This window comes from Charadrius vociferus, unplaced genomic scaffold (genome assembly GCF_000708025.1).
Source record: "Charadrius vociferus isolate BGI_N301 unplaced genomic scaffold, ASM70802v2 scaffold423, whole genome shotgun sequence".
NCBI classification, from domain to species: Eukaryota; Metazoa; Chordata; class Aves; order Charadriiformes; family Charadriidae; genus Charadrius; species Charadrius vociferus.
Genome location: NW_009648149.1, coordinates 2,744,977 through 2,762,636, shown reverse-complemented (window position 1 = coordinate 2,762,636; position 17,660 = coordinate 2,744,977). Strand labels below are relative to the sequence as shown.

At 42.7% G+C, this 17,660-nt stretch overlaps 1 protein-coding gene across 1 annotated transcript in view; it reads left to right on the top strand.

Annotated features, from left to right (window-relative positions):
- CACHD1 (cache domain containing 1) overlaps positions 1–17,660 on the top strand; it is a 74,442-nt gene that overhangs the window by 33,608 nt on the left and 23,174 nt on the right. The window contains exons 4-11 of the mRNA XM_009883972.1: positions 2,558–2,684; positions 5,300–5,444; positions 7,053–7,269; positions 10,916–11,065; positions 12,156–12,389; positions 15,404–15,553; positions 16,106–16,229; positions 16,756–16,873. Coding sequence (XP_009882274.1) covers positions 2,558–2,684; positions 5,300–5,444; positions 7,053–7,269; positions 10,916–11,065; positions 12,156–12,389; positions 15,404–15,553; positions 16,106–16,229; positions 16,756–16,873 — 1,265 coding nt within the window. The remainder of the gene's footprint in view (positions 1–2,557; positions 2,685–5,299; positions 5,445–7,052; positions 7,270–10,915; positions 11,066–12,155; positions 12,390–15,403; positions 15,554–16,105; positions 16,230–16,755; positions 16,874–17,660) is intronic.

Here is a 17,660-nt window from a genome sequence, read left to right as displayed (position 1 = left end):
AGGTGTCCCTGCCCATGGCAGGGGGGTTGGAACTGGATGATCTTCAAGGTCCTTTCCAACCTAAACCATTCTACAAATTGGTCATTTGGAGAAGGATGAGAAAGCGAGAGGTGTGAGCAGAGTATAGTTCTGGTTCCCGATTCAATCATTAACCCACTGGGAAAACTCTCATCAACCATTTCACATCTTGTTCTTGTTCCTTCCTCTGTCCTCCTCCTCCTCGTCTCGTCCAAATTCTCCAAAGCTACAGTCGTGCAAAGCTGCATCTTTGTACAGAGTCCAGCATGGTGCAACCAGGATTTCCACTGGCACGGTTAGGCACTGTGGAAATAAAAAAAAACTGTGGCAAAAGGCGGGGGGCGGGAAGCCCCAAGATTGTGGTTTTTACAGGGTAATTATGCTGAGCTGAATGTGGAGAGAATATGGTGACCGCAGCCAGTCTGGGAAACTCGAGAAAGTGCTAAACTGTTGAGGATGTTGAACTTAAACTGTACTCTACGTGGGTATTTTGTCGTAGGATGGCTGGCCACGGTTTGAGATGTGCCTTGCAGTGATTTCCAACCCAAACATTGCCGTATCTGATAATGGCCGAGATTCAGGAGGTAAAACTGCCCTATTTTCAGTGTCAGTCCTAAGGGAGATGCCTCAGCAAAAGGTGAAGCACTCTAAATCAGAGCTCCCTCTGCCAGTTCTGGCAAGTTTTATAAGCGAAGAATGTGAAAGGAGAAAAAGCAAGAAAATATTTCTTTTTTGTTTGTTTGGGGTTTTTAAAATGCATTTTATGCTGATATGATCCATTTTAATTTAACTCTTAGGTAAAAACTAAAGAATTCAAAGGTTCGGGTTTTCAATTTGCTGCAAGCAGAGGCTGCGATTTGCCCCAAGTGGGATATAATCCCGTTACTGTTGTGATGGTGAGAGGGTCTGTGTCTCCCATGCTAATGACTTGCTGTTCCCTCTCTCCTGGGAGCGTTCTTCCTCTTGCTTGAAAGGGCTCAGCAAGCCTACGGCCGCCCGATGTCCCCGGTGTGGCAAAGCTGGCGATCGCATGGGATGAGAGCCGATCCCTTCCCCTCTCCAGGCTTGCAGGGGGAGCAGTCGAGGTGCACGCGCCGAGTGGCAGAAATCCCAGTGCCACCTCTGCCTCCGGAGATTCAAACCTGATCGTCCCCACCTGGGCTCTGAGCGCTCGGGATTTCCACAGTGTCAATACACTCTGTTGGTTTAGCTTGGTGTATTAAATATCTTTATAAGTTATTAGCGCCCTGGGGTAGCTGCTTTATATAATGGTTGGGTTTGCTGGTGTTTTGTGTTTTTCCCAATGCAGTCAGTTTTGTTAACATTGCTAAGCTATAGCTTTTGAATTACTCTTAGCGTTAGTGTTAAGTAGCGCTTCCTTAAAGATTATTTTAATAGGAAAACAAGTATGTTTTAAACAGAATGAACGTGATCTATAAACTACAAGAGGGTTTGAGATCTGTACCCTGCAGTTATATTCTAACCTAGGTTCCTGCTTGACTACACAACTTGGGAACACATAGTTTACCTTCTTTGTTCTTCACTTTTTGTCCGTGCAATGAGTTGCTAATAATCACCTGCCACAGAAGAGTTTCTGAGTGACTATGTGGCTGCTAAGGACTGTTATTATCATTCTTCCTGAATTTTATGATCTTGAAAATGGGAACCTGATGGAGATGCTCATGGTGAGGTTGGGTGGAACTAGCATGGAGCCACCACCCACCCAGGTAGGGCTTGGAGAGTGTGACCTCTGCGTAACCCTTTGGGGGAAGGTGCTGTGTTTTCCCTAAAAAGTGGCTGTTTCTCCTAACGAGCAGTACTTGAGGGGCCCACAGCTTTGCTAATTAGGGCACAGGGATAATGAGAAACTCTTGAATCCCAAGAGTGGGAGCTGTACCTAGCTACCCTTACACAAACAGGAGAAAACAGGGACAAAGAGGAAAGATTCTCCCTTTTTTTTTTTTTTTAAAACTTTTCAGCTATTTCTGTGTGGTGAGTTTTTCCTCAACACAGTTATGCGTAAAACTATTTTTACTAAATAGGTAATGTTAACAAATTAGGTTACAGGGCTGTAAGCAGCAAACCTGCTTAATGTTTTGGTTTTATTTCAGTGTAAAGAACACACAACTGTTTTAACATCAGGGTTTTTTCTTTATGAAAACCCCATGTGGACAATGTGTTGATCATTACGTGTAAATGTATGTATGTATGCATATTATATATAATTGCCTTTAATCTCTTCCTTCCTTGCTCCTGCCTTGGCTTCTTGGGCCCCAGTTAGAGTTCAGAGATCCAGGAATTGTCATCACATACTAAAAAAAATCTGTCAAGTCCAGTGTTAAGTTTCCAAAAGCCTTTAACTGTTTGCAAATCGGACACGAAGCTCTATCAGTCCTCAACTAGAGCTACTTGTAGTTGGTGTTGGGACCCAGGTTATTCTTCTCCAAGCACAGAGAGAGGCCATGAATAACCATCCCTCCGAGTTTGACCTCCTTTTGTAACTCTACTTCATTTCCCATTTTTCCTCTCCAACCTTCAGTTCTTGCTGATAATCTGAAGTCGAACCCAGGAATTAAATGGCAGTATTTCAGCTCGGAAGAAGGCATTTTCACCGTTTTCCCAGCCCACAAGTTCCGGTGCAAAGGCAGCTACGAACACCGCAGCAGGTATGGTTTGTCTCCTACAATTTAGTGGGCAAAGCACTAAAATTGGATTCCTTAAGCACTGATTTCATTTCAGCATTACGCTTTGCCAATATGTCAACATTCATGAGTAACTTTCAGTGGGGTCTCTTGGGTTTTCTTAGGTTTGTTTTTGAAAGCACCAGTTTTCACTTTTAAGGCATTTCGAAGTAAAATGAAATTGCATACAGGTTCCTCGCCTCTCCCAAAGCAAATAAGCTGTACACAGCAGTAACTTGTAAATTGTAGGTCAGACTCATACTTGACCCCCAGTAATAAAGTAGTGAACGTGTATTCTACTGATGTGGCAGGTGAATCGCTTTGGGGAGGAGGGGGGAGGATGAGAGACTGGAAAGGGCATAAGTAGGAGTATTTTTCCAGTCTCCACCCGACGTTCAAGTGGCACATTGTGGATAGGAGGGGAACAGGAATAGTGGAAACTTTTAGTTTCTGCAAAGAAAACTGTAGAAAAAAGAATCTAATGGTGACATCGGGTTTTTTTGCTCAGGGGAATATTCCTATCTTGTAGGCATGAAGCAAAGCAGTTGCAGTCGGTATTTTTTCCCTAGCTTTTGCTGTCAATATTGTGGGACTGATCAAGACTCAAGGGTGGAATCTTCTGAGAAAGAGCAGTGGCTTTAGTATCTCTGGTCACACACTAGCTAATTGTACCAGTTAATCAGTCTCTGCGGAGGAAGTGTCAGCACATCTAGGTACGTTTCTGCGTAGCTGTTGTGGTTTAACAGCAGCCGGCAGCTTGGACCACACAGCCGCTCCATCACCCCCTTCCCTCCCCAGGAAGGGTGGAGAGACGGGGGAGAGAATGAGGGGAAAGGAAATAAATCTCATCAAAAGGAAAAGGAAAGTTACAATAATAATAACTATAGTAATAATAATAATGACACAAGTCACTCTCACCACCTGGTGAATTGGCACCATCCTGAGCAGTGATGGCGAGTACCCACGCCCTGGCTAACCCCGTTTATATACTGAGCATGACGTCTATGGTATAGAATATTCCGTTGGCCATTCCATTATTCTGTCTAGGCTTCTTCTCAGCTTCTATGGGAAGCTGAAAAAAATCCTTGAAACTATAAACATCACCTGGCAACAACTAAACCGGTATGCACTATTGACGTTCCTTTCATACCAAATTTGAAACACAACAACCACTAGAAAGAAAATTAACTCTGTCCCAGCTGAAACCAGGACAGTAGCTGAGTATACAGAGACTAAAAAGTGTTTTGGTTACCTGTCCCTTTTGAGCAATCAAATGTTTACAGATGTTATCTTCTATGTGTCATCAAAGCTTGAAGCATCTGGGCTTGACTAACTTTTCTGCAGTCTTGGAAAGGTGTGGTCTGAAGACCTGAGAGCCAGGGGTAGCCCAGTCTTGATCAGAATTTTGACATTAAAACCGTTGGTGATTTCTTCCAAATCACTAAGTCTTGGTCACAGTTTCTCCATGGCTAAATAAGGGATATCTTTTTGCTGGTATTTATTTCAGAGGGTAGTTTGGATGGATTAATTAGTTAATACTTCAGTGCTTTGAAGATCAAAGGCCCTATTTAAGTTCTAGGTATTAATACGAGGGTAGAGCTGCAGGCTGTTTTACAATTAAGAACTGATTTGTGCCAGTTGTTTATTGCAGTGCCTTGTCTAAAATCTTCTGCACTTCCTTTACTCTTAATAAGATTTCTCTGTCTGCCTTTGATATAATAAAATTTACATCATAAAACTCACACTTGACTCTTAACTAAGAGTCCTGTCTCTCTTTAATTCTTCCTCCTTGCTGAACATCTTCCTAATTTGTTCCAGGTTAAAACTTTGGCACGAGAGCTTGTGCAATCTTTCACACGTCTCTCACAATATTAAACCGGGTCTGAGCACAGCTTCACTGAAAACATGTTTTTTGATGTTAAGACTCATGGCAGCACCAAGAGCCTTCACCAGAGTTAACTCGGATTGACCACGGCGTTTAAAACTGCGCAGACCCAATGGGTTGAGGAGCACGACCCGTGTGAAATGCGTGCCAGGGCACCGACAGAAAACCTTTTCTTGGCCAGAAGCCTCCCCTTGTTACAATAAACCCAACACCCTACGTTAACACAACTCTGCACAGTTGCACAGGTTTTTGCTTGTCACGTAACCAGCAGATACCCACTGTTGCGCTTAATTGTATACGTGAGTGAGGTTCCCGGCACCCAACATGGATCATGAGGCATTTCTTGCTTGTTAACGCTTAATCCAAAACTTGATGTGAGCTGCTGCAAGCAGTAATCCCAAATGCTGCTGCTGCGTCAGCAGAATTGTGTATTCCTAGCTGCAAGTGGTTGCTGTGACAGAGGGGCAAGATCCGACACCTGATTTTGGTTAAAAAAGGGCAGAAAGAGCAAAAGTGAGGGCCTTCTCTGTATGTTCAGATTTTCACCTCATCTTTCCTAGTAGAAGTTTTCAGAAAGGTAAAAATTCCTGTTACAATTCATTGTTTCTCGGTGGGATGTTTTTGTTTTTAATTCTCACCTATTTTCACTTGTAAATGTTTTAGTGGAAATTACAAGGTGACTCAAGACGGTGGTTTGGGTTTTGTTCTCCTTCAGGCCTGTCTACGTTTCTACTGTTCGACCTCAGTCCAAGCATATCGTCGTCATTGTGGACCATGGGGCTTCGGTCACAGAGACGCAGCTTCAGATTGCCAAAGATGCTGCTCAGGTTATTCTGAGCTCAATAGATGAACACGATAAGGTAAGCTTCCTGCGTGCAATGAGTATATTTTCATTGGTTTCAACCATGCTCAGTGTTTTCGGTTCTCATCCAATGTGGTGTTTTTAACTTGTGGTCCATGAACTCATGGGGATCTGTGGTCTACCTCTAATGGGTGATGAAGACTTAAACTCACTTTTGGAAGCCTGTGTTACTGCAGGGGAAAAATTTGGGGATCCGCAGGCTGAAAAAAAGGGAAAACCACCGATCTAAGCCAAAATTTTGTTTCTGAGTAATCTTTAAAGACTCCTTCATCTTGGCAGAGACTGTAGGTGATGGTCAACAGTGTGCAATTAGCAGAACCATGCTCCGAGCCTGACAACTTCTGGTGTACCGGATTGCTTTGAGCAACTCATTTTACCTCCGAGGCTTTTTGGCTTGTGAAAATGGAAATTATTTATTCTGCTGCTATACCAGAGTGAGCTGAAACTTAGTGTTTGGAAGATTCCCAGACAACCATGATACCAGCAAGGAAGGGATAAAGCAAAGGGTCAAGAAATCTGGATTTTATTTCTTGCTCTGCCACAGATACTGTAGTTGACAATGAGAATGTCGCTTCACTTGTAATTTTTGTAAGTAGGGATTACAACCAGGGGCCCATAAAATGCTTCTATAGGACCACAAGCAGTCCCCAGTTTGGTCTTCACTTTCAGTAATTCTCTATTAGTAGGACCTTGATTGTTCTTTCTGCTTGCTGTGTTGTTTTTTTTAATAGGAAGGGAGTTTCAGTCAAATCAAGTTGAAGAATAACTGATAATAATCTTTGCTTTAAGTGTTGTCATTAATAGTACAGGAAAAAACAGTTCTGTGCTTTTAAAGAATTTTAATACCGTAAAGTAATCCCTATAGTTTAGCAGCATTAATAGTACTTGAATATAAGTGTCAAAAGTATTTGTCTTAATATAGCCCTGTAATGAAGAAACTAAATTTAAGACATATTACTTGGTCAGTAGCCCAGTGATTATGAAACCTGTTATACGGGTATATAATTACTGCTTAATTCTATGACTGTCTTGCATCAGTCATAATTCCTAATAAAGTATGACACTCATTTAATGAGACTGGTATATTATGTTTATATTAATGCAAGTGGTACCACTCCATGCCATAACTTATTTACAGGATAAAAACTGATGGTAGATTTGGCTCTCTTTGACTGAAACATTAAAACAACGTAATACTTTGCTTGTGAAAAGTTCTTAGGTGTTTCTTGGTTTGTTTTGTTTTATTTTCTGTATGCACTCCCCTTTTCTGCAGATACTCAAGGCTCTCCTGAAAATGCTCTCTGCTGATTTTGGTTTCGGTTATCTCTAGTTCTCTCAGGCTTCTGCTGTGTATTAACTATTATGTACGAGCAGAGTGAAGCTGACTTCGTCTGAGAAACAAAGACTGAAGTCTCTTTTTCTTGAAATCGCCCTAAGACTAATCCTTTTGAAATTTGATGGATTTATGCCTCGAGCATTTATTTTTGAACAATTGAATTTTAAATCCACAGAATCTCTTCAGTTGGCTTATCATTGTGTTTTCTATATCGCTGCATAAGGAATTATAAATGGTAAGGTAATCCAATATAGTTTCTTCTCTTTCAAGATCTCTGTGTTAACCGTGGCAGACACAGTAAGAACCTGCTCACTGGATCAGTGCTATAAGACGTTTCTGTCTCCTGCCACTAGTGAGACAAAAAGGAAGATGTCCACCTTCGTTAGCAGTATAAAGTCATCTGACAGCCCTACGCAGCATGCAGTGGGATTTCAAAAGGCTTTCCAGTTGATACGAAATACAAACAATGGCACGAAACTCCAAGGAAGTAAGTCCCTTGTTGTGCAATCCTGATTATTTCTGAGGCTTGCAAATGTTTTCTTACTTGAGATGCTCACTGTGACAGAGGCCAAAGGAGTGTAGGAGTGTCTTGAACATATATTATATATATAAAACATAAAAAACCCAAACAGAATAGAAGCGCATGTTTTTGTTAAGTAGCATTTACTTGATTGTAGAATCATAGGATGGTTTGGGTCGGAAGGGACCTTTAAAGGCCTTCAAGTCCAACCCCTCTGCGATAAGCAGGGACATCTGCAACCAGATGAGGTTGCTCAGAGCCCTGTCCAACCTGGCTTGGAATGTTTCCACGGATGGGGCATCTCCCATCTCTCTGGGCAACCTGTGACTGTTGAATATGACCATTGCCTTTTCTTTATTTCAGTTGCTGACTTTCTTTTGAACTATAATACGAAATTGCAGGATTAAATTGTCTGATCACCAAATTATTTCCCAAACGTGTGTGGAGGGGTGCTTTTAATAAAAATTACTGTTGCTGCAGGTTCATTGACTTATTGCTAAAACATACGTGTATGGGTAACCCGCCTAACTGGAATCCTACGGAAGTGGCCCATTTCTCAGGAAAAAGGGTTTTTTGAGAATACCAATTATGGGTGACATTTTATGGAATGTGAGGTTGGCCTGGCTAAATTTTCCTTCATCTAAGAATATCCTCCTAAATTTTGGTGTATGCATTATGGGCTTTCTCCTTCCCATTCCAAGATTGGGGGGTTTTGGTGTGTTTTTTGTAATGAGGATGTGGTGAAAGATGTGGAAAAAGATGGATGTGAAATTGAGTGGCACGTTTGCTTGCCAGGAAGCTGTGGAAAGCGAATTCTTGAAGCTGTGCTCTGAGTGCTCGTTGGAGTCGAGTGACATTGCCAAAGCTGTGGAAGGGTGGAGAAAGCAGACCGATGTCGATGGCTTAGTCAATTTATGTAACGCAGATCCTATAGCTTGGTCCTGTGCCCGCTCCAATGTGTGCAGATTCTTCATTGTCCTGAAGGGCACCGGCTCAGAACAGAAGAAATCGAAAAAGAAAAGTCCAGGAATGAGAGTGGTTTGGAAAGACTAAGGCAGTGTGCTCCTACTTCATGTGACTCCTTCGGTTTATAAAACGGTGCTTTTGCTATTAAAGGTTCAGCCAATGTCTGAACTTTAGGCCGTAGATACAGTGAGACGTTTATCTGACTGTACACTGCTTAGCTGAAAGATAGGGTTGCCAGGGGCAGGTTTTTGCCATCCTCTGGCAAAATGATGAAAGCGGTGCAACTTTCTAGAAAATAAAAAATAAAATAAAAAAAATATATCCAGTGTTGCTGAAGCTGGCAGGGATGAGATGCATTAGTCATCGGTAGTTATTCCAAGAACATCAGCTGTAGGATCTTGCAGCATCCTCCTACAGATCTTGTATGTTTGGCACTGTTTGTATAATAGGGTTAGAAGGTTTCGACATATTCTTCATTAATGTGAAAACACGTGCTTTTACTGTGCTTCATACAAAACAATTATTTGGGGGCACAAGTACAGAAAGTTAAAAGAAGAGGCAAATGCTTTGGATTTAGGTTTTCTCTTAAGCATGAAAGATTTTGAAGATTAGCAAATTTCAGAATTCATAGGGTGAGACACAATAGGTTTGAGAAGAGGATGTTTATAAAACGTGGCTCATTTTCATGTCAATAATCTTTTCATCTTTTTAAAAAAGAAAAATAAACCTAGAAAAAAAAATATCATTCATTTCACTGTTAATTTTCTAACATCCTGTTCCTGGAGAACAATGTGTGGGTGTGTTGGGGAAGCTATTGAGATACAGCCTGGCTCCCGAATTCGCCCTGGAAAAGTTAGAAGGGAACTACTGGTATGAGATGGAAGAATTGTGCCGTTGAACACGTCTGAATTTCCTGCCTTATGCCTGTTCCTGTTGCAGTCCTGCTCAGCAGACCCTCATCCCAAAGCATAAGAAAATGTTCTGCCACTGAGTACCACCATTCCCTGAAAAAAACTCTAGTTAATAGGTAGGTTGAGTGAGTGTGTGTATGTGTATATATATATATATATATAAAATTGCAGTGTATGTATATGTTATATACACCCACGCACACTATCAATAGATGCAGTAATGGTACGCTGAATATAAGGGCCTTTTCCAGCTATCAGATGATGTATCAAATAGCGTAGGATGATAAGATGCCCTGTTTAGCACTGCTCCCTAACGCAAACTTAGGATGGTCTTATGTTACTCCTGTTTGCAAAGCTTTTAGGCTACAACATCATGTCTGGCTGCAGTATATAGTAGCTCTGCTATAGCCTGGGAAACACGTCAACAATTTTCCTTAAGCTACAGCCAAAGCTATATTAATACCTGGCTGTGCTTTTTTTTCCTAGTTTTAGCTTCTAAATGAAAAAAGGCAGAAAAATACCCCCAAATGAACAGCTCCTCTTAACTTGTTTGCATCAAAAGCTAATTCTGACTGAAATTCTTTTCAAGTCATGGTGAGAAGATGTACAAGTCAGTACATTCATACCTATTTAAAAAAAAACAAAAACAAAAACAAAACAAAACCAAAAAGCCAAACAAAAAAATAGATGAGACAACAAAGTTGGTATATAACCAACTAACCTCATGTGCTTCAGATTATATGGTGGTGTATGATCCCTACAAGTGTCTTAATTATATGCATAGAATACTTTTAATACTGAGATATAATCTGGTGAAAGAGGATGGTGTGTGAGCAATGATTTACCTGTTCAAAGGCTTTGAGGCAGCCTGTTCACCAAGAACATACTCAGCTTGAAAAACGTGTTCGGCTTCACGCGAAACGAGCTGGTGGCGAACGCTGGTGTGCTGTGTCGCATTTCTCAAGCATCGCGCTCTAACCCGCACCATAGGAAAGCCTCGGGTGCCCTTCACCCTGCGGCGTCCTCCAGCTGCCGCGCTGCAGGTCAGGGACTACGTTGCAGCAGTGCTATCGCAGCTGCAAAGGAGCAGTAGTGGGTGAAAAAGGTCTTTTGCAGGGTTTTGGGGTGCCTGCCACCGTGCTTCTGCGGGGGCTGACCTGGTCGCACGGCCAAACCCTACTGGAAGGGAGGATGAGGAGGGCCCTGTGGTCAGCAGCCGCAGCGATGCTGAGTCCCCTGCACGGCTCTTGCGGAAGCAACAGCTGGGAAAGCACCGTCCGCTTTTCACGTGGCTTTTTCCACTCTGTAGAATTGCAGGACAGGAGAAGAACAGTGGGTCAGGAGACAAAACTTGCAGGTTTTTTGCTCTTGTTAAGCCCTCTCCGTGGAGTTGGAGCGGTTTCTGCAGCAACGCTGGCCTCGCGCGCTCCTGCCTGGTTGCAGCCAGGCCAGAAGGTGCCTGTGGGGTCTGCGCAGGAGAAACCAGCCGCAGTGCTTCTGGGTGGCTGAGAGGCACCGAGTCAAACAGGTGTTTGTTAAATGCCGTGAATTGGAAGTTTAATAACGAAGGGTATAATTCATAAGACCGCAGTGTGTTTTTTCCATTGTAGATTGCTGTGAAGCTCACAGATGAAACCGTTGGCAGTCCGTGGCTGTAAGCAGATGTGAGGGCTCTGCCTTTCCTGAGTTAAAAATCTAATGCACTTTCTGCTATATGTGTATGTAATTCTTTTTAGATACCGATATGGTCATAATTTATCTCTCGGCTGGGATTACGTCAAAAGATTCCTCGGAAGATGATAAAAAAGCTACTCTACGTGTCATCAATGAAGAAAACAGTTTCCTCAATAACTCAGTAATGATTCTCACTTACGCGCTTATGAATGGTGAGAAATGTTTTTGTATTTCCAGTGGATGAAAGTTCCCTTTCATGGTACAGCTAGTTTATTACGCTCATCCAAATGTAATTCCATGCCTTATTGGGAGCAGTTTGTTAATGGCTTTTGGCCCATGTAATCCAGAGGCTGCATCCAGATGTTACCTCTGTGGTGCCACTATAGGCTTATATATCACAGTGCAGCTGCTCAGGATATCAAGTATTGTTGCCTAAATTGTCTAATGGCAACCAGACTGAATTAAATTTGATAACTATTGCAACTGTAAACCTTCCTGACACTGCCTGTGTTTCCTGGTGCAGCAAAAGGAGAGTATGTATACGTGACTTCTATTTCGGTCATTAGCCGAGGAGTGTGAATGTAACATCAACAGTCATCTGAAGTGCTTTGATAACTTAGGACCCAACTTAAGAGTGAATTTAAATATGAAGATCGTGCACGCAGTAGTTTGGCATTCTGTGCTTTTTCCAGCAAAGCCTTGTCAGTAAGAAGGCTAGATGTTGTATTACTAAAAATGGCACACGGACTCTAGCCAAGGAAGCTAATGCTTAAGCTAATGTATCATTTGACTGTAAATTTAAATACTCGTTTGAGACCTAATCTGTACAGAAGGCTTTGATTTGTCTGCAGGAATTGAGCCTGAGACTTACGTAAAATGTGAAACTTTAATGTTTAAGCTAAAGAACAAAGCCTGTTATCTCCAAGGGTGTATAATATGCTCCCGGTCCTTTATGTGGACTAGCCACCGGTGGAGAACAAAGAGCTGTCCCGTGGATTTATGGGTCACATAAGTCTTTGTTAGAAGATCTTTGTTTAAAGTGGTGATGTGAACAGCATGTTGAATGTTTGCACCATGCAACAGTATGGGAGAGTAAATTTTGTACTAGCTAATTACTTTTCCTAAAACCAGACTAGTCTTTGAGCACTTTACCTTATCGCTTAAATAAGTATATTTGGTCCTACAGTATAGCATGTGTATTATTTTGCTTTTATTGACAATTCTTTGGAGTAAGATACACAAGTCTTGATGGAAAGTAAGCTGCTTCTATCTCCTTCCTTGTCTTTCTTGCATCTGTTTCAGAGGGGGTGACAGGTTTGAAGGAACTGGCCTTTCTGCGGGACCTGGCAGAGCAGAACTCGGTGAAGTACGGGGTGCCGGACCGAACAGCCCTACCTGTGATCAAGGGAAGCATGATGGTCCTAAACCAGCTGAGTAACCTGGAAACTACAGTTGGTCGATTCTATACAAACCTTCCCAACCGAATGATTGACGAGGCAGTCTTCAGTCTGCCTTTCTCGGATGAAATGGGAGATGGTAAGTGCTTATAATGAATTTAGATAGAAAACCGTAAGATATTAGGTTCCCTTTGCTTACTTACTCCCAAATATACTGTAGTCTTATAAGGTGATGCTTTTAGGTGTGTTCCCAAGGCAAGTATACAGTTCACCTTTCGTGCCTGTAGGTTTCTTATCTGCAGAAGGTCTAGTTATGATGAGGGGACTGGAGCATCTTTCTGATGAGGAAAGGCTGAGGGACTTGGGGCTTTTTAGTCTGGAGAAGAGAAGACTGAGGGGGATCTTATCAATGCTGATCAATCCTTCAAGGGAGGGTGCCAGGGGGATGGGAACAGTCTGGTTCCAGTGGTGCCCAGTGACAGGACAAGAGGGAACGGGCACAAACGTGACCATGGGCAGTTCCATCTCCACCTGAGGAGGGCCTTCTCTGCTGTGAGGGCGGCAGAGCAGTGGCACAGGCTGCCCAGAGAGGTGGGGGAGTCTCCCCCTCTGGAGCCATCCCAAACCCGCCTGGACGCGGTCCTGTGCCACTGCTGGAGGTGCCCCTGCTCTGGCGGGGGGTGGCACTGGGGGAGCTCCAGAGGGCCCTGCCAAACCCAACCAGTCTGTGAGTCTGTGGAAAAAAAAGTGGTAATAAGACATGGAGTAGGTAGACTTGGGTTGGATTCTCAGGATATTGTATACACACACATTCTTGTATATGTATACAGCATCCATAACTTAATTTGGGAAGAGAAGTCCTTTGTACTTGAGGGAAGCAGTCTTGTCATGTTGAAATGACAACGGTGACTGTGCTGTGCCATTGCAGGGTTTGTTATTGCAGTACTTCTGTACATCTTGACGTCTTACAGGTAGGCTCAGGGGAGGTCCCCACAGCGGAAGAGAGGAAAAAGCTGTTAGTGTTTGAGCCGCCCTTTTCCCCTGTGCCGTGGAGCTGTGGACATGACTTTGGAGTCATCCTTCCTGCTGGAGTTCCCTTTATTCTGTCTTTGCACCCCAAACAGTGGCTCTTCACGACTAGTTCAGCATCCCTTCCCCGCCGCCAGGCTGTAAAGACGGGGATGCCAGACCCTGGCAGTCAGACCTCTGTAAGAGGCGGAAAGCAACCAGCTTAGTGAATGGCACAAAGATCGATTATTAATTACTGCCCCAAACTTGTTATCCTTAGCTCTTCATTTAGCTTCCACACACTTGGTCTGCCCCCAGCACTGGGCAGAAGCGGCAGCCTGAGCTGGCTGGTGATGGCTCGGCCCGTCTGGAGTGAGAAATACACTGAATTTAGTGGAAGCCTGGTGATAGTTTTTCCACAGATTGTGAATGTGTCCTGAAGAGTATCTTAACGCAGCAGTTGTCTGCAGTCTGGTTCCCTCATCAGTTTCTAATTTACGCTGTTGTGGTGGGAAGGTGCATGGATCTGCACTTTCACCTGAAAATTAGATGCCACGTTACCAAACGCTGCGTGTTCAACTTGGTCTGATCTCACCGCTACATCCAGTAATGGAGAGACTGAAGGTGTAGATACCGATGGAGACTTCTGGGAGCGTACCAGCATGTGTGTGAGATGACGCACGTGTAGGAAATGCAGAAATTAGTTCAATTTGCGCTCAGGGTAAGCGTGCGCCGCAGGGTGATGCTGTTTGGGTTCTTGCCAGGGGCAGGTCCAGGAGGAAGGGATTGGGCTCGGGCTGCTCCCACGGTGCCGGCAGAGCTCCCCCGGCTGGACACACACCCAGCCCTGGCTCCCACTGCCTGAGCTAAGACTTGCTTAAGCGTCATCAGGTGTATACTGCAGTGCTGCTGCTGCTCCTTTTACCGTTGAGTCTCTGGTGCCCTCCTTAAAGCTCAGTGTACCCGCTTGGAAGGTTGGAGCTGTAGGGTTTACCCCCGCTAGTTCTTGGGCAGCTCACCTGACAGGTCTCTAGTGCTGCTCCAGTGCTCTGTAAAAGAGATGTGACCATCACAGTGATCTTGTATGGCTTTGACAATTAAGCAAATTCTATATTTCTTCCTTCAGGATTTTGCTTGTTCTTAGCCTCGGCTAGGACGTAGGAGTGTTTGAGCGTTACGCTGAATAGTTTTCGAGGGTTGCCGGGTTTAGGTTGCACGTTTGCCTTGTGTGTTGAGTCCCAAAACAAATTTAAGACTATTCCTGAGCAAATCTCTTCTGAGTCAGAACGCTTGCTACTTTCTGTGTTTCCTAACCTCGGTAATTAAGCCGTATTATTACTGTCTCCCAAAGCCATATCCCGGCATAATGGAAAATGTGAGCAACAGAAGGATTAGAAGTGGTGCAATAGGGGAGGTTTGGCTTACATAAATATCAAAGTGTACTTAAATACTTATACATGCGAATGAATATTATATTGGTTTGGGGGGAAAAAAAAGTCACTGAATTTCCAAATAGTGGTGTAGAAAGTAAGAGAAATAAGGTATTACTGAGAGTTCTTACCTCAGGCACAAAATGCGTCTCAAACCATTGTGTAATTATGGGTATGATTCCCAGTACAAGTGACCATACTGGGATTTAGTTAAGCAGAGGAGGTTTAATATTCTGAATATGCGATTAGATGAGCAACAGCTCATCCCTATTGTTGCTTTACAAGTACAAATTCTGTTCCTCCCTCCTCCCCCTATTTTTTAAATTGCCTGAAATGATGTTAAAGGAACAAAATATTGGCTTTTCATGCAAATGCATTTCATATCTGTAAGGCATCCACTTGTAGACTGACAAAAACCCCAAAACATTAATTGTGGTGTATATTTTAACCAATTGGTTAAATGTACATTAGGTCACTATCAGAAACACAGAAATTAACTAATTAGGGAGAGTAGCTAAAAACAGCCAGACGTGACAGATAACCTGCTCAGCTTCCCTGGAAGCGTGCCGGTTTTTGTCCATATTCCAGCAAGGAATGCTGTATAAAATTTAACTGTATGACATGTGGAAATGACAAAGCACATGCTCTCTTTCCTCTAAAAATAATTAACTAGATATTATTGCTGATGGTTTTATGTTATTTCTCTCACTCTAAGGCCTGATAATGACTGTAAGTAAACCGTGTTACTTTGGAAACCTGCTGCTCGGGATTGTTGGAGTAGATGTTAATCTCGCATATATCTTGGAAGACGTCACCTATTATCAAGACTCCTTGGGCTCCTACACTTTCCTCATTGATAATAAAGGTAACTTTTTGGCTCAGACAATCTCTTCTAGTCCCACTGAGGTCATTAACCATCAAAAGGAAGCTCTTAATTCTGATGTCTCTAAATAGTCTGTAGTAACGAATGCTAACATTTATTAAAAGATTAATTGTGTGCTGTTTGGTTAGTTTTGCCTAAGAGTTGCTGGAGACTGTAGGTGGATTCATGACTTGAAATTTCTGGGCTGGAGTTTTGATGTGGAAATACTTACTTGCTGTTGAGATTTTCGACATGTGCAACACCCGAGGTTTTCTCGATGTGTAGGGCAAAAGGCAAAACTGGTGTGTATGTGTGTTCAGCTCTTTTCCTCTGATCTCAGCCTCTTTTTATAGCTTGGTTCTTCGAGCTGTCTTACCTAGTTCTTCATTTGCGACTTCTCTGATGATAATATTGCTTGTTCACTGACGTTTGTTAAGCCTTTGCAAAAACCGTATGTAGTTACTGTATTCTTTTCTTTTTTCCCCCTATAAATGTTCATCCTGGGCTCAGTTGTTATAATTCGTTCAATTATGGATTTGTGTCTTTATTTTTTAGGATACACTCTTATGCACCCCTCCCTTACCAGGCCCTACCTGCTGTCTGAACCGCCGCTTCACACAGATATTATCCATTATGAGAATATTCCTAAATTTGAGCTGGTGCGACAGAACATCCTTAGGTAAGGAATCCAAGTTGCAAGTCTAAACATTAGGAGTCCTTAGGGTACTAGAAGTATTTCTAGAGGAGTTTTAAGACAATATAGGGTAAAGTTCCTTTTCCTACAATATCTGGGTACTCGGATGGAATTCCCCTCCTTCCCCCCCCACCCCCACAAATGCAGAACAGTTCTGGTTTGGTTTTTCCTCCAGCTTTCTTCGTTTTGTCATTTGGTGTGCTAAGCAGTGGTTTCCACAGCTGATCTGGGGGATGCTCTTTCTAATGTCTGTCTTCCACGTCAGGAAGATTTTCCACTGTTTGGTCTGGGATATTCTTTATCATTCGTCTTATAGGAGTGTGTGTTTTAACTCAAAATGGTGGTACGTAAGTGCATTTTCAGCGTACATATACTTGTCCGTCACCTAAGACAGAAAACGTTTAATCTCTTCCTATCTCATGATATTTTTATAAATGTACTGTAGATGGGTTTTGCTTATGAGCTTTCTCAGTGTTTAATAAAATGCTGTATGTTATATTTGCCGATACAGCATTCCGCTGGGCAGCCAGATCATTACGGTTCCTGTGAACTCCTCGCTCTCTTGGCATCTAAACAAACTGAGAGAAGTTGGGAAAGAAGCCTACAATGTCAGCTATGCCTGGAAAATGGTAAGGAATAAAAGCAACGCTGTTGCAGGATGGCAGAGGAAGTTCATATATTGAAGAGTGCATTAATGTATTGAGTGTAGTGAAGCATGAAGTGTTGCTATATACTGAAGTATGAAAGGTTTGAATTACTCAGAAACTGCGTAAATGTGGAGGTTTTTTATTATAGTGAAGTACCAATGAAATTACCATTTCAGGTTTGTTACCATGTCATCTTCAGAGATGTGTCTGTATGGATACGTGTGTGCTCTTTCTTCATGAAGGCATTCATTTCATAAGACGCGTGTAATGTAGGGTCACACAGGGATTATCCTCATGCTTTCCCAATGGAAGTACATCTGTCCTGGTCTGGATGTCATACTGCGGGCCAGGTGACACATAAATACCTACCAGAGGTAGGTATCTGAATACAGTGCTGAGGCAGTGGTTAGCATTAAGTCATTCTTTTGCTTAATACTGTTGTTATGTTTGGGGCAGAGTAATACGATCCATTAATTAATGTAATTGGGAAAATTTCAGCTTCTCGCTCTGATACTATCTTGTTTCAGAGCGGTATCAGTAGCCAGTAATGACGTTTGCTGTAATTGAACGCTTTTCTTACAAACATTAGTTACATTGAAGCTTTCATTGAAACTGCGTACCATGTACATGCAAGAGGCTATATTACCAGTTGTAAGAGCTTTGGAGAGCTTCTAGCAGCTGTCTTCCGTTCTTCAGTTTAACTTCTGAACATATCTGAACACTAATCTTGACCCAGGGTTTAAAATGGAATCTAAGGTTAAATATAATC